Source organism: Anopheles moucheti, chromosome 2, assembly GCF_943734755.1.
Source record: "Anopheles moucheti chromosome 2, idAnoMoucSN_F20_07, whole genome shotgun sequence".
Lineage (NCBI taxonomy): Eukaryota > Metazoa > Arthropoda > Insecta > Diptera > Culicidae > Anopheles > Anopheles moucheti.
The window spans coordinates 78,723,022-78,745,027 of NC_069140.1; the positions used below are offsets into that span (position 1 = coordinate 78,723,022).

At 45.8% G+C, this 22,006-nt stretch overlaps 6 protein-coding genes across 9 annotated transcripts; 3 read left to right on the forward strand and 3 right to left on the reverse strand.

The window, feature by feature from the left end:
- The first annotated feature begins 987 nt into the window (after positions 1-987).
- On the forward strand, positions 988-6,125 carry LOC128299931 (protein flightless-1). 2 transcript variants are annotated; one of them, XM_053036088.1, is made up of 7 exons: positions 988-1,343; positions 1,775-2,124; positions 2,189-4,697; positions 4,734-5,071; positions 5,148-5,298; positions 5,482-5,760; positions 5,829-6,125. In XM_053036088.1, the coding sequence occupies exons 1-7, from the start codon at positions 1,281-1,283 to the stop codon at positions 5,961-5,963; spliced, it is 3,825 nt and encodes a 1,274-aa protein (XP_052892048.1). In that variant the 5' UTR covers positions 988-1,280; the 3' UTR covers positions 5,964-6,125. The 2 variants fall into 2 exon arrangements, with proteins under 2 accessions (XP_052892048.1, XP_052892047.1); XM_053036087.1 differs by having other exon boundaries at positions 2,189-5,071.
- Positions 6,126-6,701: 576 nt separating this feature from the next.
- On the reverse strand, positions 6,702-7,601 carry LOC128299932 (essential MCU regulator, mitochondrial). 2 transcript variants are annotated; one of them, XM_053036089.1, is made up of 2 exons: positions 7,059-7,601; positions 6,702-6,986 (listed from the first exon to the last, which is right to left on the reverse strand). In XM_053036089.1, the coding sequence occupies exon 1, from the start codon at positions 7,447-7,449 to the stop codon at positions 7,156-7,158; it is 294 nt and encodes a 97-aa protein (XP_052892049.1). In that variant the 5' UTR covers positions 7,450-7,601; the 3' UTR covers positions 6,702-6,986; positions 7,059-7,155. The 2 variants fall into 2 exon arrangements, with proteins under 2 accessions (XP_052892049.1, XP_052892050.1); XM_053036090.1 differs by having other exon boundaries at positions 7,055-7,601.
- Positions 7,602-7,958: 357 nt separating this feature from the next.
- LOC128310197 (uncharacterized) lies at positions 7,959-11,240 on the forward strand. The gene is made up of 4 exons (XM_053046780.1): positions 7,959-8,645; positions 8,713-10,449; positions 10,529-11,018; positions 11,100-11,240. The coding sequence occupies exons 1-4, from the start codon at positions 8,004-8,006 to the stop codon at positions 11,159-11,161; spliced, it is 2,931 nt and encodes a 976-aa protein (XP_052902740.1). The 5' UTR covers positions 7,959-8,003; the 3' UTR covers positions 11,162-11,240.
- Positions 11,241-11,357: 117 nt separating this feature from the next.
- LOC128310198 (diphthamide biosynthesis protein 3) lies at positions 11,358-11,828 on the reverse strand. The gene is made up of 2 exons (XM_053046781.1): positions 11,745-11,828; positions 11,358-11,659 (listed from the first exon to the last, which is right to left on the reverse strand). The coding sequence occupies exon 2, from the start codon at positions 11,619-11,621 to the stop codon at positions 11,358-11,360; it is 264 nt and encodes an 87-aa protein (XP_052902741.1). The 5' UTR covers positions 11,622-11,659; positions 11,745-11,828.
- Positions 11,829-13,164: 1,336 nt separating this feature from the next.
- Positions 13,165-15,888, forward strand: LOC128310439 (uncharacterized). Its single transcript, XM_053047082.1, is given in 8 exon segments — positions 13,165-13,441; positions 13,518-13,606; positions 13,708-14,078; positions 14,204-14,335; positions 14,513-14,607; positions 15,291-15,441; positions 15,444-15,505; positions 15,650-15,888. Coding segments are annotated over 8 exon segments (1,059 nt in total). The 5' UTR covers positions 13,165-13,414; the 3' UTR covers positions 15,782-15,888.
- A 1,089-nt stretch (positions 15,889-16,977) lies between these two features.
- Positions 16,978-21,947, reverse strand: LOC128302069 (dynamin-like 120 kDa protein, mitochondrial). Of its 2 annotated transcripts, XM_053038794.1 has the most exons (11): positions 21,805-21,947; positions 21,116-21,567; positions 20,932-21,048; positions 20,236-20,280; positions 19,258-20,027; positions 18,914-19,188; positions 18,684-18,845; positions 18,422-18,609; positions 17,761-18,352; positions 17,400-17,689; positions 16,978-17,330 (listed from the first exon to the last, which is right to left on the reverse strand). In XM_053038794.1, exons 1-11 carry the CDS (start codon positions 21,831-21,833, stop codon positions 17,266-17,268), a joined length of 2,985 nt encoding a protein of 994 aa, XP_052894754.1. In that variant the 5' UTR covers positions 21,834-21,947; the 3' UTR covers positions 16,978-17,265. The 2 variants fall into 2 exon arrangements, with proteins under 2 accessions (XP_052894754.1, XP_052894761.1); XM_053038801.1 differs by lacking the exon at positions 20,236-20,280.
- Between the last annotated feature and the right edge of the window lie 59 nt (positions 21,948-22,006).

Sequence of the window (22,006 nt, forward strand, 5' to 3'; positions counted from 1 at the left end):
CTCAGCTGTCCTCCTTTGCGGCAAGTGACTCCTGATACCTCTTCTGCTAACTGCTGAGTAGTCCGCAAGTACGGTCGATTTCGATCGATGATAAAATTCCGGCAAAATGAGGGTTATGTTCCGCTAGACCGAAAGGATGTTGTTGTATAATATTCTTAAGTGGTTTATTCCTTTCCGAAATAATACAACTGAATGCTGCTCAAACAAGACTGCTTGATTTAACTGCAACACCTCTTCTTAAAGCGTGATAAGTACGGCACATACCGATCTGGTGAGCGACGTTGTCTTGCTGAGCGACGAGACGAAGACCCATAAAATGAAAACGGCTTTGAGTTGAGGAGACATATCAATACCAATGTAAACTAGAAGATTTAAATAAAATTTCTTCTCAGCATGGCAACGATATTGGATTACGTTTTCAAACGTTAAAAGCCTCCAAACTTTCTGGCTACACGGGTAGCTCGGTTGCCAGGAGTAGGGGTAACGGAAAATATAAGTCTAGAAAGAGGTAAAATGAAATTAGAAAAATTTGAAAATAATGCACGTGATAGATAATCGTGAATTATTCCCACAAATCAAATTTCCAGTCAATCGGATTTCGAGAACGAGAGAAATAAGCATTCAAAATCGGTTTGGCTATACGGGTAGCGGGTTGCCTGGGATAGGGAATTAATTAATTCGTATAGCAATGTTCAGAATTGAGTCATGGGATGAATGTCTGTTGAAATTATTCATACAAAGCTATGTTTTTGTAGCTATTCACCTAATAAGCTCCCTAGCTCCTCTCCTAGCTAATTCTCCTGCATTTGGAATTTCCGTTCGATCCAACCACTCTCACCCTGTATATCGAATCTTACGAAAACTGTCATTGGTGCGCACTGGGCATGCACCACTGTCAGTCGGTGGTTGTCTTCTGGTGCTGTCATTCATTCTGCGAACCAAATAAAAAACACTAAACACTGTTTTCGTGAGGTGCAGAATAAAAGTGTATATTTTATAGTATTTTACACCGAAGCAACCGTTCCTATTCGTGCTGTTTGCGGAACCATAGAAACCATAAAAGAAATGTACTACTTTGCGGTACATTAAGTTCAGGAAGGATCATCCAAAATACGTGAAAACAGGACGACAAACGCTGGGGTTCCCCTTCCAAAACAGAAATACCAGAAACACGAACCCACAGAAGAAGAAAAAAAGCTACAGAAATATCGTATCGGGTGGGTCGTTGGCTGCAAGTGCACCGTGAAAAAGGGGAGACCTAAAACAACAAGGGAAACACCATGAGCACTACAGGTGTCTTGCCGTTCGTGCGTGGAATAGATTTCACGAACAATGACTTCAGCGTAAGTAGACGGAGTGATATTGCTTGCAGCTACGTGAACCTGTTTTACCTCATTTACCGCATTCTTCATTAGTGTGATGTAGTTTATTGTTTTAATTTCAACTACAAAAACACTCGGTGGTCGTAATACTTCCGCCGACGGTAACATACTTCCACATACCAGAACGTCCTCTTTACTGGTTACAGTAATACAACATACCATTGAAATCTATTTTCGTCCTGACCGGGTGTAAGGCGTAAGAAACACCACAGGTACCGTGTCAAAGTGTCGTACGTACTACGATAACTAGCGATAATCGTACGTAGGGTTAAATGTTTGTCATGTTTGTCGTGCTTATGAAATACCTATCGCGGGGTCGTGCCAAGCCTTTTAGAAATTCTCTTTGTCGTGCAGAAATTCAATGTGTATGTAAGCCTTGTTTTTACTTTTAGGATGAAAAATTTCCGAAAAACATCAAACACATGTCCGGGGTCCAGTGGCTCAAGCTGGACCGTACCGGCATGGATACGATACCGGACGAGATGGGCAAACTGGTGAAGCTGGAACATCTTTCGATGAAGAACAATCAGCTGGAAAAGTTGTTCGGCCAGCTGAGCGAACTCGGCTGCTTACGGTCCCTGAACGTTCGACGCAACAAACTGAAAAGCCACGCAATTCCATCCGATTTGTTCGAGCTGGAAGAGTTGACCACGCTTGATCTATCGCACAATCGCCTCAAAGAGGTGCCGGAAGGTTTGGAGAAAGCGAAAGCACTGCTTGTACTGAACTTGAGCAACAATCAGTAAGTGGTGGTGTTATTGAAGGAATACGGGAAAATAGTTAATTTTTGCATTGCTTAATTTCAGAATTGAATCCATTCCACCGTCGCTATTCATCAATCTTACCGATCTGCTGTTTTTGGACCTGTCCAACAATAAGCTGGAAACGTTACCACCCCAAACGCGCCGTTTGTCCAACCTTCAGACGCTCATACTGAACGACAATCCGCTCGAGTTGTTTCAGCTGCGGCAACTTCCTTCCCTGCAGAGCTTAGTTTGTCTGCAGATGCGTAACACGCAGCGTACGATTAACAACTTTCCAGCTTCACTCGACAGTCTTTCCAACCTGCAAGAGTTGGATTTGTCGCAGAACGCACTGTCCAAGGTGCCGAGTGCCCTGTACAATCTTGCCAATCTAAAGCGGCTCAACCTAAACGATAACGTACTCGAGGAACTATCGCCCATGATCGAGAACCTGACCAAGCTGGAAACGTTGAACCTTTCGCGCAACAAGCTAACTGCCCTTCCGGCAACGTTGTGTAAACTGCAAGAGTTACGCCGGTTGTACGTGAACGATAATTTACTCAACTTCGAAGGAATCCCGTCCAGCATTGGTAAACTCAGCGCGTTGGAAGTGTTTTCTGCCTCGAACAATGAGCTCGAAATGGTCCCGGAAGGATTGTGTCGCGGTTGTGGCTCACTAAAGAAGCTAAATCTCAGCTCGAACAAACTGATCACACTGCCCGAAGCTATTCATCTGTTGACCGATATGGAGCAGCTGGATCTGCGTAACAATCCCGAACTGGTGATGCCACCGAAACCGATCGAAGCGCAGCGCGGTGATGGTTTGGCGTACTATAATATAGATTTTTCGCTTCAAACTCAGCTCCGACTGGCGGGCGCTAATGTGCCTGCCCAGGTACAAGGAGCGGCCAACGCGGGAAAGGATCCGATCGCTCGCAAACTACGACTAAGGCGCGGTGCACGCAACGATTCGTCTGACAATCAAGATTCGGCTAAAATTCTCAAAGGCATGCAGGACATTGCGAAGGAGAAAAACAACGGGCTTGGGTTCGGGGAGGAAAAGGTGGAAAATTTAAAACCGAAGCGTTGGGACGAAACGCTCGAGAAGCCACCGGTTGACTATTCGGAAATTTTTGAAGACGAAGACGGCCAGTACCCGGGTCTGACGGTGTGGGAAATTGAAAACTTTCTCCCCAACAAAATCGAGGAAGCGGCACACGGGAAGTTTTACGAGGGCGATTGCTATATCGTGCTGAAAACGTCCCACGACGACAGTGGCCAGCTGTCGTGGGAAATTTACTTCTGGATCGGCACGAAAGCGACGTTGGATAAGCGGGCCTGTTCTGCGATACATGCGGTCAATCTACGCAACTACCTTGGGGCCCGCTGTCGCACGATCCGCGAAGAGCAGGGCGATGAGTCGGATGAATTTTTGGCACTGTTTGATACGGATGTGACGTACATTGAGGGAGGCCGTACACCGACCGGGTTCTATACGATCGAAAATGCGGTTTACATTGTGCGGTTGTACCGGGTGCATGATGCTGGTCCAAACATTCACCTGGAACCGGTCCCTGTTAGTTACATGTCGCTTGATCCGGGATATGTGTTTCTGCTCGACACGGGACTGAATATATTCGTGTGGTACGGCACACGGTCGAAGAACACACTGAAATCGAAAGCGCGCTTTACGGCGGAGAAGATAAACAAACACGAACGGAAGAATAAGGCCGAAATCTATCAGGAGTATCAGAAGCAGGAAAGTTTAGACTTTTGGCGCGCACTTGGATTCGCCGACGGACAGGGACCACAGGACGAGGATGCGGAACACCTGAACCAATCGCACGTCGATCCGGACTTTGTCCCGGTACCACCGCGCCTTTATCAAATCCAGCTCGGTATGGGCTATCTGGAGCTACCGCAGGTTGAACTCCCCGGCGGTGGTAGTAACAAAACGCTTACGCACACAATACTCGCGAGCAAGAATGTGTACATCCTGGACTGCTACTTGGATTTGTTCGTATGGTTTGGTAAAAAATCAACACGTCTCGTGCGGGCTGCGGCCATCAAACTGTCTCAGGAACTTTTCAGCATGATCGATCGCCCGGACTACGCGATGATTACGCGCGTACAAGAAGGCACCGAAACGCAAGTGTTTAAATCGAAGTTTACCGGCTGGGAAGAGATTATTGCGGTTGATTTTACCCGCACGGCCCAATCAGTTGCCCGTACCGGTGCGGATCTAACACATTGGGCCAAGCAGCAGCAAACGAAGGCGGATCTGGCCGCGCTGTTTATGCCCCGCCAACCGTCGATGACACCGATGGAGGCGGCCCAACTGGCCGAGGACTGGAACTACGATCTGGACGTGATGGAACCGTTTGTGCTGGAAAACAAAAAGTTTGTCCGCCTGCCGGAGGAAGAGCTCGGTGTGTTCTATACGGGCGAATGTTATGTGTTTCTTTGCCGCTATTGCTTGCCGGTGGACGATGATGATGATGCGGATGGTGATGAAGATGAAGCCGATTCGGGTGCTGTGGCGAATGGAGCACATGAGGGAACCACGGCTCCGGTCAAGATGAAACAGCTCGATCCGGTAGCCACACAGGCGGAAGAGATACAGTGTGTCGTGTACTTCTGGCAGGGTCGGGAAGCGGGCAATATGGGTTGGTTAACGTTTACATTTACGCTGCAGAAGAAGTTTAAGTCCATGTTTGGAGAGGAGCTGGAGGTGGTACGGATACATCAGCAGCAGGAAAATTTGAAATTTATGTCACACTTTAAGGGGAAGTTTGTGATTAAAAATGGCAGACGCAAGGAGCGGTTGCGTACGCCTGAAGGTAAACTACCGGTAGAGTTCTACCATCTACGATCGAACGGTAGTGCACTGTGTACGCGTTTGATTCAAATCAAGCCGGAAGCAACCGTGCTGAATTCGGCCTTCTGGTAAGCATCGCTCTGGGAATGGATTTAATACCAATTGGGATTGTATCGTACTCACTTAAATTTTCCCTCCTTGCAGCTATATTCTTTTTGTTCCGTTCGAAACGGATGATGATTCCGAGTCGGGTATCGTATATGTGTGGATCGGATCCAAAACAACGGGCGAGGAATCGAGACTGATACAGGAAATTGCGGAGGATATGTTTAACAATCCGTGGGTTAGCTTACAGGTACGAACAATTGTTTCCAGTTATCTCTTTCAGGGGAGCTATACAGCCTGCTACATATTTGCATTTTATTGGAGTTCAAGGTCTCATGAAAGCCCCAAAACACAAACTGAATTTTCGATTGTCTCGTTTTGGATTTTTGTAAGAAAAATAATGTTGAACCATTCTTCTCTGCTTACATTCCAGATTCTGCACGAAGGTGAAGAACCAGAGAACTTCTTCTGGGTTGCCCTAGGTGGACGTAAACCATACGATACGGATGCGGAGTACATGAGCTTTACCCGTCTGTTCCGTTGTTCGAATGAGAAAGGTTACTTCACGGTGGCGGAAAAATGTTCCGACTTTTGCCAAGATGATCTGGCGGACGATGACATCATGATACTGGATAACGGTGAACAGGTGTTTCTATGGCTGGGATCGCGTTGCAGCGAGGTGGAAATCAAATTGGCATACAAGTCGGCCCAGGTATGAATGGAAATTTGGCTCGTTTAAGTTCGGTAGAACACACATTCCCTCTTGGTTTGTCGTTTTAGGTTTACATTCAGCATATGCGCATCAAACAACCCGAACGACCGCGGAAGCTATTCCTTACGCTGAAGAACAAGGAATCGAAACGCTTTACCAAGTGCTTCCATGGGTGGAGCGCACACAAAAAGCCACCGGAGTAAGTAGCGGTCTGGTCGTGACAGTGCCGTGGGTGATTCTTCGGGGAGTACGTGTAAATTGTAAAAACAAAATCGCGCAAAACACACCGAGTATTTGTATATGTGACACGCGCACCTTAGCGCGCCACGATTTATTACAAATGCAATATTGCAATAATGCAGGGAAACTTGCTTGAATATATTTAATTCATATTAGTTTGTTTTGTTCGTTTTTTTTAATTAAATGTTTTTAATTTATTCTTGCACAAAACGGATTCGCAGACAGTAGGAACTTTCCTTTAACAAATTAGGCTTTATTTAATTTGTGTCTATTTTTCTGAATCGAGATTCTCTTAACTTTTGGACACAGTTTATAGGATAAAAGAAAGCTAAGGAACAATATAGTAATAGTACAGCTCTCAAAGTCTTCCTTTCCAATGAACTATACAAGTAAAAACTGAGCAGTTGGCTTTTGTTTTAAACTATTTTATTCGTCTTTTGCTTTGTTTTTAATTCGGACTAACAATTCGGTTCGTTAGTTACACCCGTCGCATAACGCGTGTCATAGGGGGTGTGTATTTTGCTGCCAGCTACGAAGCTAAAACAAATTATAAATTTACTCTCTTTTTAAAAACAACTTAAATGCAAATTATGTACAAATCAAAGCCTATCGAACAATACCGGAAGGGACTGATAAAAAAGAATCACTGCTGGATCGTATAAAATATTCTGCAAGCACAACAAATAAAGTACGAACGTTCGAACCATTAATGGGGCGCGGATTTTTCTCCGGAATATCACTGGTGCGTTTGGTGTGGGCGTGTGGAGGAATCGTCCTGCAACTTTTGCATTTAAACCGCTTTTTCGTAACAGTGTACACTTAACGCTGATTGGAAGAGTTAACTACGTTGGGGAAACAATTCCAAGCAAAGAGTAATAGCTTCGTTTAACATCCTATTAACAAGACTCGTTCCTCCATTCGTTCGCTACACTATAGGGAAGCGGGAATCGCGCAACGGTAAAAGGTTGAAACATTGTTAGAATTATCTGGAATGATATGAAAACAAATGTGTTAGAGCAGTGTCTCACATTCTCATTGCGCTGATCGTTCTTACTTACACCGGCGTTCGGCGTGAAGAATTGTTCGATTCTAAAAATATCGATCCTACCCAAATGCCACGGAACGGCTACGGTAGTATGGACAGCTCGCATTTTTTTAATCGTCATCATCATCATCATCCGACGGCACAAACAGATCGTTTTCCTCGAGAAAGTTGGCCATGTTCTTGCTGATGGTGGCCCCAATCAGTAGACCCGGTATGACCGTACAGATAATGCCGAACAATCCGAACGGTGTGATTTCGGGCATCGGTTTCAAGGCACCGCTGCGATAAGTGTACTTGCGACGCAGCGGCAGTCGAACCAGCTGCTGTCCCCGTTGTTGGCCCCCACTGGCTGCATCCAGCAAGGTCGTACGACCGACGGCACGGAATACACGCGTTAGAACCATGGTATAACTGAATGTATACACCACCACGAATATGTACCGCGAGATGTAACCCCAAACGGAAGTATTTCTGGTTGGGTTGCAAACTTTTTCTGCGAGAGAAAATAGCAAAACACCTAAATACCACGGACGAATTCACGCATTCCACTGCAGCAAAGTTTGCACACCAAGAACGTAAAATGTCATTCGAAAATGTCAAATATTGGAAGGGTTGCCAGACTGGAATAAAATATAATCATTATTTTGAACTTCAATTTCGCAACTTTGTTAAAAGAAATTCATATAATTTTAATTCTTTATGAATAGTTTAAGGTTAAAAACTTATTTTTACACCAATAATTAAGCCATTTAAGCTGTTTTTACAATGTTTTCTTTGAAAATTAACGGCATTCATACGACAGCTGGTGGGTAGGCGATCCAAGCAATGACAGTTGGTTTAAATTTACAGGTTAGCTAACGACCAAACCGAAACAACAACGCCAATCAGGACGCACGCCACGGCAAACGGCTTGTTTGTGCTTGGTGAATATCCTCAGTTAACGAGTTTACAGTTCAATATGGAGTACAAAAAGTTCTTCAAAAACACCTCCATGAAGCGGGGCGAACAAACAAAAGTGGAAGTGTCCAGGCAGAATAAAATACAACGCGACAAATCCCGCCATGCAATGCGTCAAACGTTTCGTAATATGGAATGCGATTCGGAAGAGGAGAACAATGTGCCGTTTTTTCGGCAGCAGCAGCAACCGTATCAGCATGCGGTGGTCACCAACAACAAGAACCTCTCGGAGGAGGAACGCTACCTCATCCGGTTGCAGCGTTTGCAACAGTTTCACGAACAGAAGCGTCGAAAGCAGGAGGAACAGCGTTCCAAACAAACCGTACCGTTATTGGCGTCCGGTGGAAAAAGCACAGTTGAAAGGGTGATACCGCTCGTCGAAAGGACGATTGTGGTTAGTAATAAAACGCCTTCTACAAACAAGAAGTACGTAAAACCGCGAGTAGACTGCTGGCGTACGGAAAAGGTGGTCAGTAATAAAGCTGAAAACAAACCCCCGCGTAAACCTTTGTCGGAGAAGAAAGTTGCACCCATCAAATCAGTTGAGCGTCCGGTAGTACCGAAACTGGCACTTAAACGAACGAAGGAAACTCAGCAACCAGTTGTCGCGAAGCAGCAGGTGAAACCCATACGCCATGCTTTGGTAAGTAGCATTTTCTACATTCTTGATACACGGATAGCGGTATAGAATAAAGACATTTTCCTTGCAGCCTCGTTCACAGACCACACAGCCCACAGGGCGACCATTATCGCAGAAGAAACCTCCATTTACCTTTAATCTAAAACCACCTTCACCGTCCGATGCGGACGGTTCGTCTAAGATGGTAACGTCGACGGCACGAAAATACCGGAAACCCTTCACGTTTTCCTTCGAACCAACGTCCGGGATTAAGCAGCAAAAGGCAACATTAACCGTCAATAAAGCGGATGATATGTTCGATGGTATAAGTCCGATCGAGGTAGAACCTCCACAGCCGAAACCATCTCCAAAGGTAAACTTTGTGAGACATTCATCACCAATTGCTACCGAAGTTGTTGTCGCGAAACCTCTGAAAACAGAAGATTCTCTTTGGGAACCACAACCCGTGGCATGTTTGTCGGTTATCGATGCAACCGTACACGAGAGTGTCAATCCAGCTGTGGTCGATGTACCATTACGGCGTGATTGTTCTGTTAGCGATTGGATACCGGCTGCCGTACATGAAATCACAAGCGATACGATTGTAATCGACGACGAAGAAGATGACGATGATGTATTTGTGAAAACGACGCATAATATCCCGACGGTCCCTGTGCAGGAAGATCGTACCAGGAAGCCGGCTTTGAATGAATCTTTCACCATAAGCGTTGGTACTGTGCCAGCGAATGATGTTCCCATGATTGTCTCCTCGGAACCAATAACTGTTGAATTATCGACGGAACAGTCGGTTCCAATGGGTGACAGTGAACCGCCAGTTAATTTAAAACAGCAGGAAAGTAATCAATCCATCGAACGAGTGCGCTATAGCTCGCCAAAGCATAATCAACTGAACGATTCAACGGTACGGAAGCGCGCATCACTAATTTTCACGGAAGAGCCGATAGAGTGTGATATCGTTCCCAGCAAATCCAACTTAACGCTTGAAGAAAAACAGCGCAACTCGGTTGGGGATGAGAAAAATTCGTCCACTAGCGAACCTTCCCGGCGACGTAGCTCGGTGATGTCCCCCAAAGAACTGGACAATTCCGCACCGCCAAAAGATGTGGAAGAAAAGACACGATTCTACTATGAAAAGGTTGACGGTGAGGTGAACCGCCTGCAAGCGTTGTGTGACCAATACGCGCCGTTTCTCGAAACCGAACAGGAGCTGAACGATCACTGCCGCGGGTTAATTATTGCTGCCCAGGGCCAAACAAACATTCTGATCAAAAAGAAACTCTCGAAATTCCGCGAATTGATTGGCCACTACGAAAAGAAGTGGAACGACCGCAAGGTACGGCATGACGATTTGGATGGATTTTGGGTAATGCTTGCGCTGGATCTGGACAATCTGGACAGGCGGTTTGAGGAGTTACGGTTACTAAAGGAAAACAACTGGCAGGAGGTGGTCCCGGAGGAACCACAGCCCAAGGTAAAGAAACTGCAGGGCGGTGGTGGAGTACGAAAGCGTGAGAAGAAACCATCCAATGGCAAGAAAGGTTCCTCTTCCGTTATTGCCGATCTGATACGCAAGGCTAGACAGGAGAAGCAAAAACAAAAGACAACGGTTGACGATTTAGACGCGTTAAAGGAAACGGTTACCGTTGTGACGACACCGGTCAAACGATCGGTACGATTCGGAGAGTCTCCTCGGCGCGTCAGTATGCAGAAGCGTTCGAGTCTATGTACCGGATGCACACCAACCACTGTCCACTGGGACGACGAACCGAAAGCGGACCGTTCCAAGCGCAATACAATTTTCCCCGATGTGAGTAACGCTCTTTGCGGGTTTATGCATCTTCTGCTTGAAAAAGGGAATAATTCGACGGTCCTAACTTTCTTTTCAGATCACACAGAGCAAATCGGAACGCGTCAAATCGATATTGAAACCGTCCGCCAAAGCAGGTCGTACTAGACGCGCCAAAAGTGTGCTCTTCTTGGATTCCGGACTCGATACACCACAAGCCCGCCGACGACATTCGTCCCGAACGATCGTGGATACACCGAAACCGAAGATCAAGTTTAACGATGAGCTCGAAATAGAACATATCGATAATCTGGCGGCTCGAACACCATCACGGCTCGATGTAGAGATACTGAAACGCCGTCATCAATCGCTGCTGGATTCTGCTTCCTTGCAACTTACAGCTAACGGTGACAATGACGACGACAAGGATTGCGAGCAGCAGAAGATAGTGCGCAAACCACGGGGAACTCCGCGTCCGGATAGCAGCGCGCTAAGACGATCCAATCGACGATCGGCGCGTTGCTTTACTGCTGATTTCGATGAAGAGTCAAGCAATAACAATGACTCGAATGCTGAAGAGGACGCGAAAGGTAATTAAACAGCTTTAATATGGAGATGTTTCTTTACGGATATAATATTTTTTGTTGTACCTTTCTGCCTTGTTGCACTAGGTTCCGCCAAACGATCGACACGTTCATCAAGGAATGCTCGCAAGAAGATTCTCGATTTTTAAGAGAGTTGACGTACATTGTATTTTAAACGTTAGCTTTGTAATTTGTTAATACATGGTGTTTTGTAGTATTAGACAAACCGACTAATAAACTATTCACATTTGTTTGAGACCTGTACCAACATGGCTTGTAAAAATATGCTAACTAAATTGATTCGCCCAACATTGTCCATCGTTTCGTCACCACCACACAAATGGTTTAGTTCTTTTCCAACTGCTGTTCGGCCACCTTGCTACCGGTTGCCGGTTCCGCTTCATCCTGCTCCGCGGCAAACGCTTCCGGATCGTAAATCACCTTCACTATTAGCGAGCAGCTCGGACAGGTGGCTACCTCCTCGCCGGCTATCAACTCTTCGCGGCTGATCTGGAAACGGTCACCGCACGGGCAGGGATAGTAGTACATCTCCTCCTCTTCGTCGTACTCGAAATCTTCGATTTCGACCTCATCATGGTACACACTCATCTCAGGGCGGATCAAGACGGTATCACATTGTTTCGTTTCTGCAGGATATCAAAGAATACCACTTTAAAGCAAAGTGTCTGGTTGTTTTGCTTCATTCGTAAGGATGGCTGCAATTGTTTGTACCATTATTTCATGATTTATTTTTAATTTTTTGCACACACACCACACGGCTATTCTTTTTGCGATGCACAACCGCGCAATAGAAACACATGGCACGGAACCGTTTTGTTTACGTTCGCGAATGACAGTTACAGGGTTCGTCTGCTGATTGGAATAGCGTTAGCTAGCGTTATTTTTGGCGCTCTTCTGCCTCTTCAGTCCATGTTCAGTAAACTTGGTCCGGGCTGGATTTCTTCATCGCTGTCTGTATCCAACCTTCGACAGGTCAGCGAACACATGTCGAACATTAAACATCTTCCTTGAAGGGAACAAATTTAGCATCCCCATCACTTGTCTCAGCCATTGTATCCTTCTGGGCTTCGGCAACTGTTATGATATTTGCTCTACCAAACAGCTCAGCTCACTAAAGTTACGATCGTACCATGGTAGCCCTATCACGACCAGATCCTTCGATAAGCAAGCAATCCAGTCCTCAAGGTCTCGCTTTTCACTCTTCGCACAATTCCGCAGATGTATGTCTGAGGATCATTCGCTATTGGAAAGATCGGTTGAAAATCGTGAAAATCGTGGATATCGCACCTCGCTCTTTTGATACCTTATAGAGCTATGTCGACCCAGTGAGATTGTATACTGGATCTCGCACGCATTTTCGAAACTCGATCCTTTGTGGCCCAAAGCACTACCTTCCAGGAAATTCGCAATTCCAATCGTTTCATGGTATCATAGGCTTTGTTGAAGTCTATGATCTGAAAGTCCCAGCAAATTAAAAGGATCTGCCGCACAGTGCAGATTTGAATGGTGATGGATATTCCTCCAACAAATCCACCAACCGATCGAACGCCAAGCGAACGAAATCTGTAGCAAGGTGCGCAAGTACGGCGTAGCGAACTCGGGACAGGATATCGTAGGTGAGATTAAGCTGTGTGATGCCACTCAGCTTCCACTCCTTCGGTAATTCTTCCTATTCACAGATCCTTATGCATCGGCCGATAACCGTAAACCTTGAAGAGGACCGGGTCTATCTTGAAGAGTTTTAACCCCAGTCCATCGCTTCCAGCTAACTTGTTACATTTCAGCTGTTTTATAGCCCAAGGTGTGAATACTTCTCCCAAGAATGGCGAGGGCACCTCGTCATCGCCATGTCATTACTACAGACAATTTGAGTACAAAAAATATTCATACTATTTATAAGCACACTTTTATATACAAGTAAACTCTCCTTGTTCTAGAGTCTCCCAACAACAGTATTATCGTTGCTCAAAACACAGTGTTCCCAACAACCAGTTGGTTAGCACTCCACTGTACGCGTATGCGTTACACATCACAGACCGTTACGCGGGTTTCATGGCGCAACGTTTTTGAAAAAATCACTTACACATGCAGCGCGTGTCTATTGACTCATCAGGCGTAGAAGGTGGGAGGTGGTTGCTGTATCGCACTTGACTCACTTATCGACAGCCCGTCGATTCCGAAACGATAAGGGCCAAAAGCTATAAAGTAAACAAGGAAAACATCATATCCCCGTACATTATCATTCGATACTTGACGGTTTTCGCGGACGGAGCAAACCTTTTTGCGTTGATTCTTGGCAAGTTCTTTGTTAATTAGTGGTTAGAAAGTGAGGCAATCAAAAACATCTGTGAACAGGAATTTTGTGTACTAGCGGCATTCCGATGGCTACGCTTCCGATTTTTTCACCGGTACGTATGAGTGGACACGGTTCACACACAAGGGCAACGCAGTGATGAGTCAGTTTTTTTTTTCATCCCATTCTAGACTCTTCCCTTCCTAGGGTTAATACCGGGTGGGTTAAGCCCGGGCCGTATGATACGCATCAAGGGCATCATTAACAGCCATGGAGAACGGTAAGGGTGGAAATAGCAAACGCCTTAACGCAGCCTACTAACTACCACTTCTGTTGTATGAATCATTCATATTTTCTTTTCTGCCCACATGTTGATCGTAGTTGCCACATTCACATCCAAGCCGGCGCTGCCGTAAACCCGCGGGATGATGTCCCGCTGCAAGTTAGCATCAGACCGAATGAGCATGCGATCGTGCGCAATTCGATCCAGAACCAGGTGGTTGGACACGAAGAACGGTACGGCGGCTGCCCGATACGGTACGGTGAAAGTTTCGATCTGTTGATACTGGCCGAAGCGTCACTGTACAAACTAGCCATCAATGGGATCCATTTCTGTACGTTTGCCCACCGATTGCCGATGCATAACGCGCGATACATATCGGTCAGCGGTGGTGGCGTTATTTATTCGATCGTGTCCGAAACGGACGTACCGGGCTCGGTACCAGTGAATCCGTACCCACCACCACCGTTTGGTAAGTATCGTGTAAATGGACACTTCACAACGTGACAAATGACAAACATGTTCATTATCTTATCGTTCGATCAGGCGGGTTTGGTTTATCGATATGTTTTACTGTACCTTCGTTTTTTTTTGCAGTGCAACATCCAACACCGTACGCTCCACCGATTGGCTTTGTGCCGAATGCGCCACCGTCGAGCTTACCGCCACCACCACCATACACACCGTTGCCGACGCATCCGATCGGTGGCGGAGGTGGCCACTATCCAGGTAGAACAAGACGACTACTCTTTATGAAGCTGTTCTAGGTTGTGTTTTGATCTTCCCCAACCGGCGGACGGAACGTCATTGCACAAATATCCAACAAGACACACACCGTAACACGTTAACAACCGATCCGTTTCTAACCGCGCACTGTTGTCTCCTTGGTAACACTATTCTTTCAAGGAGCCGGCATATACCCACCGCCACCACCGCCGCCCCAACCCGGCTATCCGCATCAACCGCCGCCGGGAGCCCATCCGCCGGCCGTGCCCTTCTCGGTACTGTTCAAAGAAGAATTGCAGGCAAAAATTGAGCAAATGTAATCACTGTTTCAAACCTACACAATCACACCACACGCGCCACCACAAATCCACCGCTCTCGCCTCTGTTCCTTGGCTTTCTCCGCCGCAGACGCGCTCCACGTTGTGGGTGTGCTTGCTTTTTATGGTAAAATTTGAAGGGCATTCGATGAATAGTCGTAGCAATCCGTGTGCATTTGATGTACCCCTTTTGTTTAACGATAATCAGTTTAAATATTTCGTTCGTTTCATCCTTATCACGATGTGTTTAACATTTGCTTTTCTTCACAGACCACGCAATTCCATCCCAAAGTTACATCACAATGTTCACATTATTCTCATTGTACAATTTCAAAGCACACCCCAATTGGACCATCTGCTGTGGATAAAGGGAATCACCTTAAGGTAAAGGTTCCTCTAAACCAATCGATTGCCCACGGTGTACAGCAAACGCAAGATTTTCTCCGGAACGCGATCGGTGACAATAAACCTGTCACGGGGAATGCCGGTCATTCCGTTCATGCTTCTCATCCTCATGCTTCAGGTGTACAGGTACAGGCGTTTGATGTAACGATCCGGATTTCATATTGTCGTATTTTTGTTTCATTAGTCCCGTTTCCGTGTTTGTGTTTTCATGTGTTGTCCACCCTTTTGCTTTGCAGTTTGGTTTCGTGACGATGCCTCCTACACAGCCTGCAATAATGAGCCCGGGATATGGGGTTCCAGTGTACCCAACGGCACCACCACCACCGGCAGCGTTCAACACACCCGGACGGCCAAAGCTTCGTCATCAGCCGGAGAGCGTTACAAAGCCTTAGCTGGAACGACAGCTTTAGCGGCCGGTACAGCGGCGACCTTAGCTTCTAAAGTCCTTCCTGTACGTTCGTTTGTAAATGTTTTGTGTCTGGAGTTAGTTTAGTTGTGTGTGAGCTTCTGTATGAAAGAGTGTATCAATCCTTAGCTTCTAGACAGTTTTGTAAAGCAATTTCTATAATGGCTTCGTTTCTACATCCTATTGCAGAAAGGGAAAACCAAAAAGTTATTAAAGTACGGTGCCGCAGCTGGTGTAGCTGGTCTTGGAGGCTACGCACTGTCCAAGGCGATGCGTCGTAAGGGCAGTAGTAGCAGCAGTAGCAGTAGCGACAGTGATTAGATGTTTTAACCCCACATAACACATATTACCCAACGATGAAGACACGTTATCTGCACATTGAAAGCAAGCACCGTTTTTTTACAAATGCAATAACTGTTTGAAACAATCCTAAACCATTTCTAGACGTCTCTTTTCTTGTTCCGAAACGTGTATTCTTTTTGTTTCCTGTCTATTGTTATATCTGGAGTATAGTCGCGTATATATGAGCATTTACAAAAACATTATGAATCTGTTTAGAGAAGGTCATTCATGTGAATCTTTAGTGAGGAGTTATTAAAATCAAAGGTTGCTTTCAAAAAAATTATCTAGGATCTAGCCTATTGGTACGACAATTTTTCGCAACTGATAATCCGAGGGGAAAGGGAAGTGGAGTGATGGCGGACAAGCTACATTGAGGTCACAAATCTTGGATGATTAATGCATCCTCGGTGATTCGGTGATTCATTAATTCTCAAAGCGATTGGATGCTGCAATTGGGAGACTATGCTGAGGAAACTCGATCTACAAAAGCTCGAGAGTATTGAACGGAACTTTAATAATAAGGATCCCTGGATACACGATCAGCTTCAATAATCAATTTAAACAAAGCATTATCAATTATGTTAGGATATATTGCAATTCCTTCCCAGAAATAAGACATTCTTATGGGGTGAAACTGATCCTCTGCTTGTAACTGGAAGCCTAGCCGCTCGAAGATATTTTCGCAAATTACGTAGCAAAATTTTAAAAACAAACTTACCTGGAGTTTTCCTGAAAGAGTTTTGATGGGAAGTTTTATGATGATGATTATGATATGTTTGTACACTGATCTTTCCCACATAAATCCCTGATCCCACATAATTGTGCAGCATTGCAATAGTCATCATGGCCGGAAGTTTAAGTCTTTCCTTTCGCTTGCTTCGACATGGTGGCTACTTTCCAATTACATGTATTTTTCAAGTACTTGATTTTTCCGCTGACTTTACTTGCCGTACACTTTCTGCATCGTCACATAAGCGCGATGCGCGATAATAAACGATCGATTTGTGCGATCCAGTACTGCGCAACACGTACTCAGTACATGCTAGAGGCGGTTTGATACGCATCGCCGTACTCGTTAGCATCACACACAGCAGTAGCAGCGGTAAGAAATTAATTTACATTTCTCAAAAATGAAAACATGAACGATGAAGGGAGTGAAAGCATAAAGTAACGAATTGTGTACAAGGGATACTTTATGTTCTGATGATTGAGGGAGTTTGGCTTTGCGTTAGCGGAATTGTTGCAGCAGTATGGTGTCGCGTTCGGCGGAGTTAGCTGGTGTCCAGTTGACAATACTTGCTCGATTGAGCAAGCGCAAATAAATAACACTGTTTTTTTCGGTTGCGATCCTATTGCTCTCGAGTGCGTTCACCGAGCGAAATCACAGCACCGAGGCCGACCGACCGTATTATAATATTCCACGTAGAGTGTGTTGTATCGTCGACTAGCTAAGGTAGAGCGTTTTACTTTTCTAGATTAAGAGCGTTTATGAACTCTTCCAACTTTTCCTGAATCTGTCGTACACGGACTGCAAGGGAAGAAAAATGTTCTCTTTAAGCATTTGTCGAAGCAATTTCGATTGCGCAAGAATACTCACTCAGTTCCTCTGCCAGCTGCACTCGTTTGCCAGTAAGCAGTTGCAGCTTCTTCTCGTCGTCTTCACCGTACTCGTCCAACACTTCCTTGATTTCCTTATCTAAACGGCGTGCCTCTCGGTTGATTACCTGCTGGCGCAGTGCATTAGCCGTCACCTTGATGACCTGCTGAATGCGCCAGAACAGTACCACGTCGCTACAGTTCACTTCGCAATCGTTGCCCTGCTGCGAGTACAGGTAGTACGCCTTCCGACAATCGTACGCACGGTTCAGTGCTTGCTTAAGGAAATGCCTACGATTAAATACAAGAAAGTTGTTTAGCAAATCCCTGCACCAAATACCAAAACCGGTTGCTTATCTTACCGCCTGTAGATGGGATACCACGTCTCTCGGATGTAGTCCGTCTCTACCTCCACGTTGCACCGTTGCAGATTTTTCCGCACCGTAGTCAGCTCATCGTAGCTGAGTGTGGGCGAATGTTTCGAGTCGCTGTCGAGTATTTTGTCCAGCTCCGACTTCACATGCCGCCGTTTGTTCTGCTCCTCCGTCGACGATCGCCAGTGGAGCCACTTTTGGCTGGTGGAGGGACCGAACATTTCGCCGATGGTTTTTTCCGTCGCTTGTAGCTTATCCTTCACGGATGCTTCGAAAAAGCGCACCGCCTGGTCCCACTCTTGCTTATCGTGTACGCTCCGATCTTCCAGCGTGTTGAGCTGTATCACACGCAGCATATCGATCGCTTTATCCTCCCAGGTGTGCCTTCGAATAGCTTCGTCAATGACGGCACTCTTCAAATTATCGTACAAATCGTCGTGGTCGGGCGTACGGCGCGCTACCTCCATGAGGTGTTGGAATTCTTTCTGAAGCGCCTCCCAACCGGCTTCAACGGATTTCGCAGGCAACGCCTGTTCAGCCCACTGACGCAACTTAATATCCACCATGGTATTGAACGAATCTAGGGCGAAAAAGGAAAAAATTCGTTTATCTACGGTTAAAAGCAGCAAGAATAACATCGATCACTTACTTTGGGAACCGGATTGGGCGGCCGGAAGGTAGATGTTTTCAAACACGTAGCTGGACAACTTCTCCCACAACTTGCTGTTCATCAATTCTTCCCACTTTTTGGCAGACACCTGCGACAAGTTGACGACCTCATCCAGCACCTCACCTTTGGCTTTTTCGAATAGTTCATCACGGCCGGATTCGCGCAACCTTCAAGCAGATAAGAGCGGAATAGATGAAGATCTGGCAGGAAATGTGAAATAGGCATCTAATCGTAGCAATACCGTGGGAAATTGTTTTTCCATTCCGTTTCTAGGTTAAAGCGGGTTGCTTTAAACGCATCCGCTTGCTGTTCGATCGTTTCACGTACCATCTTCCAGAAGCGATCGGCCACCGCTAGACTGAGGTTTCTCGTTGTCACCTGATGCGACATTGTGACGCCACTTCTGCAGAGGAGAAAGCAACTGAAGGTTAGCAAAAGAAATGTCACGAAAGGTTTGCCTGTGCAACCTACTGGAATAGTTTGGAGTTTTTGAAAAACTTTTCCTCATATTCGCGTATCGTTTCGATGCTATCGTCCTTGCGACCACGTCCCGTCACTACGGCAAAGTAACCGAGTGCCTTCATCGGGAACAGCTTGCCGGAAAGTATCTTTCGTATGCGGTTCGGATCTGCCAGATCTTCAGCCAGATCGACTTTGGTTAGCACGAAGATTGTTCGTTTGCCGAGTGGATCGCACTGTGATACGAGATCGGTTACGTTACTACGTTCCGCGTCCACCGAACCATCCTGGGGAGGGAAACAATTGAAAATGTGAGAAACTTTCTAAACATCATTTGTCCAACAGCTGCTACCTACCTGGATGCACAATATGATTGCATTCGGATTGCTCATGTAGTGTTCGGTCATGTGCTTGATTTGATCACGTGTGTCCGGCGCCATGTCGACGGTTTGCGTTGAGATGATACCGGGCAGATCGACCAGCACCATACGCTGCAGTCCCGGTCCCTTCACCGTCATCGAAATCACGTCCATGCTGACGGTTTTGCCACCACGCACCGAATTGCGCATCCGTATCTCAACGTCACGCCGCAACTCCGCCAAATCGCTTTCCTTCGTTAGATCGTATTCGCGTTCGGAATCGCGAAATTGTGCCACATGGTACGGTCCCTCCGACAGGGTTACCTTCACCGGTGCCCGAGTCATCATTTCACCGCTACCACGCGGGAAAATACGTGCCTGAGCAATCGATTCCAGGACCGACGTTTTGCCACTGCTTTGATCACCGACCACCACCACGCGCGGCAAGTGATCGGCTGTTGTGTAGCTCGTATCATAGCCGGACAGCTCATCCAGCACCTCGGAGTACATGTCGATTAACGATTTCTTTATGCGCTTCTTGGTCGGTTGCTTGCGGTTCGTTCTCAGTATCAAAAATTGCTGCCGTAGGTCTCGGTTTTCTTTTTCGAGCTTTTCCACCTCACGCTGGTACTTTAGCTGCACGTTCATGATTTCCGTCTGCAGTGAATCGACCTGCGCCTGCAGAGTGTCGACCCGTTTGCGGCTTTCGTCCGCATTCAAACCTTTCGCGTTTACCGTATTTTTTGCTTTTAGCTCTTCTTTGGTAGCTACAGTGGCATGCAAAGGAGTAGAAGAGAAAGAGAGACAAATGAAGGAAACTCTGCGCACTAGACAGTAACTTTTAGTTAAAGACCACACCGTTCTAAATAACGCATAACAACCAATACTTTGCTTTCAAGAATGACTAAATCGATTATTGCTCGGCTAGTATCTACTGTACACTTATTCTATTCTATATGAACAACATCGCTTTACCTCCATATAGCTCAGATATAAATTCTGATAGATTCTGGAAGGAACCTAGAAGCCAAAGAAAAAGAGAGAGAGAAGGAGAGAAAAAAAAACAATTTCGATTAAACGCGACAATAAATTTCATTTACACCGATTCCCCGGTAGGTTGTTGGGATGCACGGGAAGGAACGGATGAAAGGCGATGAGATTTGCGGTACACATCTATGAAATATGAATAAAACTTCGCCCCAAAACGACTAGACAATATAGACTGTTACATTTTTTACATTTTCTTTAATACCGGTGCGTAACGAACCATGGAAATGATTGATTACGTAGAGATGAAATAAAATACTTTAAGAGTAGTTCAAAACAATTAAGAAAAGTTTATAACACGGTTATTTTCAGTTAAATGGGAAAAATGTTTATAGTTGAACTTAATATGCACCATGAATAAATTCATCATTAAGTTACAAACATTATGGTGCAAATTTTGTGATCACATCTAATTATTTATAAACACTAGCGTGATTACCATCGAGCATTTCATGCGAATGTTGATGGAGTAAGCTCGCACACTCTATGGAACCTCCGATCAATAAAGTTGTGCGACTTTACGCCATCGTACACTTCTATGCACGGAAAAGCACAATAACTACATTTAATCATTCTTGAGCACTGGGTTGAAATGGACGATCCATAATGGGAAGCTTTACTTACTCTCAATCTGTGGATTCTGTTGCGTTTCTGCCGCCTCGATTGCATTGTCCAGACGCTGATCAAACCATTGCCGCCACTCGTTCAGCTTATGCTCGCTAAGTTGCTTTATCCGAGGATCTAAAACGTTAACGGGTGTTGCAATTAAATAACGCATTCCTTTTACAATACCGTCACTAAGTTTTACCTATTTCGATGGAATCTTTAACAGCGTCCTTTACAGCGAGAAGGTTTTTCGTAAAGCCGGCCCATTTCTCATTGTCGGGCAGTACTTCCTCGAGCCATTTCATATCCGGTAGACCATCCTTCCATTCCTCGTACCGTTTGTTGAGCGTTACACCCCCACCGATAGCGCTGCCCAGGACCAGATAGCGTAGCTTCAGGACACCTCTTAAAACGCGCCCCAGTAGCATGCCATAGTTACGCTGTTGGCCGTAATATTGCCATCCGCTCGAGTTAGGTGGCCTTAGGAATTCCTGCTGCCGGTAATAGTTGTACCGCGACCATGCCGTAGAATGGTTGCTACCTCCGTTTCCAGCTCCATTGCCACCGCTGCTATTTCCGGTCGTGAAACCGGAAAAATTCACCCGACTCACCGTGTACACCACCGGGCGAATGTGTTTGAACCGAGGATCGATACTGCACCGGCGTAATCAGCGTCCGCGTTTAGTAACAGCATCGTTTTTGGCATCGGTTGTAATTTTTTGGCATCAGATTCACCGACGTCGACACATCACGCAAACACAATGAAAGTAAAAACAAAAAATCAATAAACTTTACATAACGTTCCTATATGAGCTCATAGGCAAGCGCTCTCACTTCGTGTACCTGGTGACAACACTTCTATTTGTGGGGTCAGTTTTAATGCTCACTTACCTCGACCATCCACGAAGCAATTGTGCCATTTTATGCTTCCGTTCTTTTACCAATCCGTACTAGAGCTAGGGACCTCACTTATGGATCATTGTATATTAACGACGCTCAGTACAAGACCAATTCTTTGCCAGGGAGTTTGCAACTCTTCTGGGAGCCTGCACAATTTCGATCCGCCCGCTGTCAGTCAGTATTTGACGTTAAA

Coding starts and splice junctions, on each gene's coding strand:
- LOC128299932 (XM_053036089.1), bottom strand. CDS start 7,449: ATGGTTCTAACGCGTGTATTCCGTGCCGTCGGTCGTACGACCTTGCTG.
- LOC128310198 (XM_053046781.1), bottom strand. CDS start 11,621: ATGAGTGTGTACCATGATGAGGTCGAAATCGAAGATTTCGAGTACGAC.
- LOC128302069 (XM_053038794.1), bottom strand. CDS start 21,833: ATGGCACAATTGCTTCGTGGATGGTCGAG. Junction 18,353..18,421: donor CGCCCAATCCGGTTCCCAAA/GTAAGTGATCGA, acceptor TTTTCGCCCTAG/ATTCGTTCAATACCATGGTG. Junction 17,690..17,760: donor TGGTATCCCATCTACAGGCG/GTAAGATAAGCA, acceptor ATTTAATCGTAG/GCATTTCCTTAAGCAAGCAC.
- LOC128310197 (XM_053046780.1), top strand. CDS start 8,004: ATGGAGTACAAAAAGTTCTTCAAAAACACCTCCATGAAGCGGGGCGAA. Junction 8,646..8,712: donor AACCCATACGCCATGCTTTG/GTAAGTAGCATT, acceptor TTTTCCTTGCAG/CCTCGTTCACAGACCACACA. Junction 10,450..10,528: donor GCAATACAATTTTCCCCGAT/GTGAGTAACGCT, acceptor CTTTCTTTTCAG/ATCACACAGAGCAAATCGGA.
- LOC128299931 (XM_053036087.1), top strand. CDS start 1,281: ATGAGCACTACAGGTGTCTTGCCGTTCGTGCGTGGAATAGATTTCACG. Junction 5,072..5,147: donor GTGCTGAATTCGGCCTTCTG/GTAAGCATCGCT, acceptor CCCTCCTTGCAG/CTATATTCTTTTTGTTCCGT. Junction 5,761..5,828: donor TGGCATACAAGTCGGCCCAG/GTATGAATGGAA, acceptor TTGTCGTTTTAG/GTTTACATTCAGCATATGCG.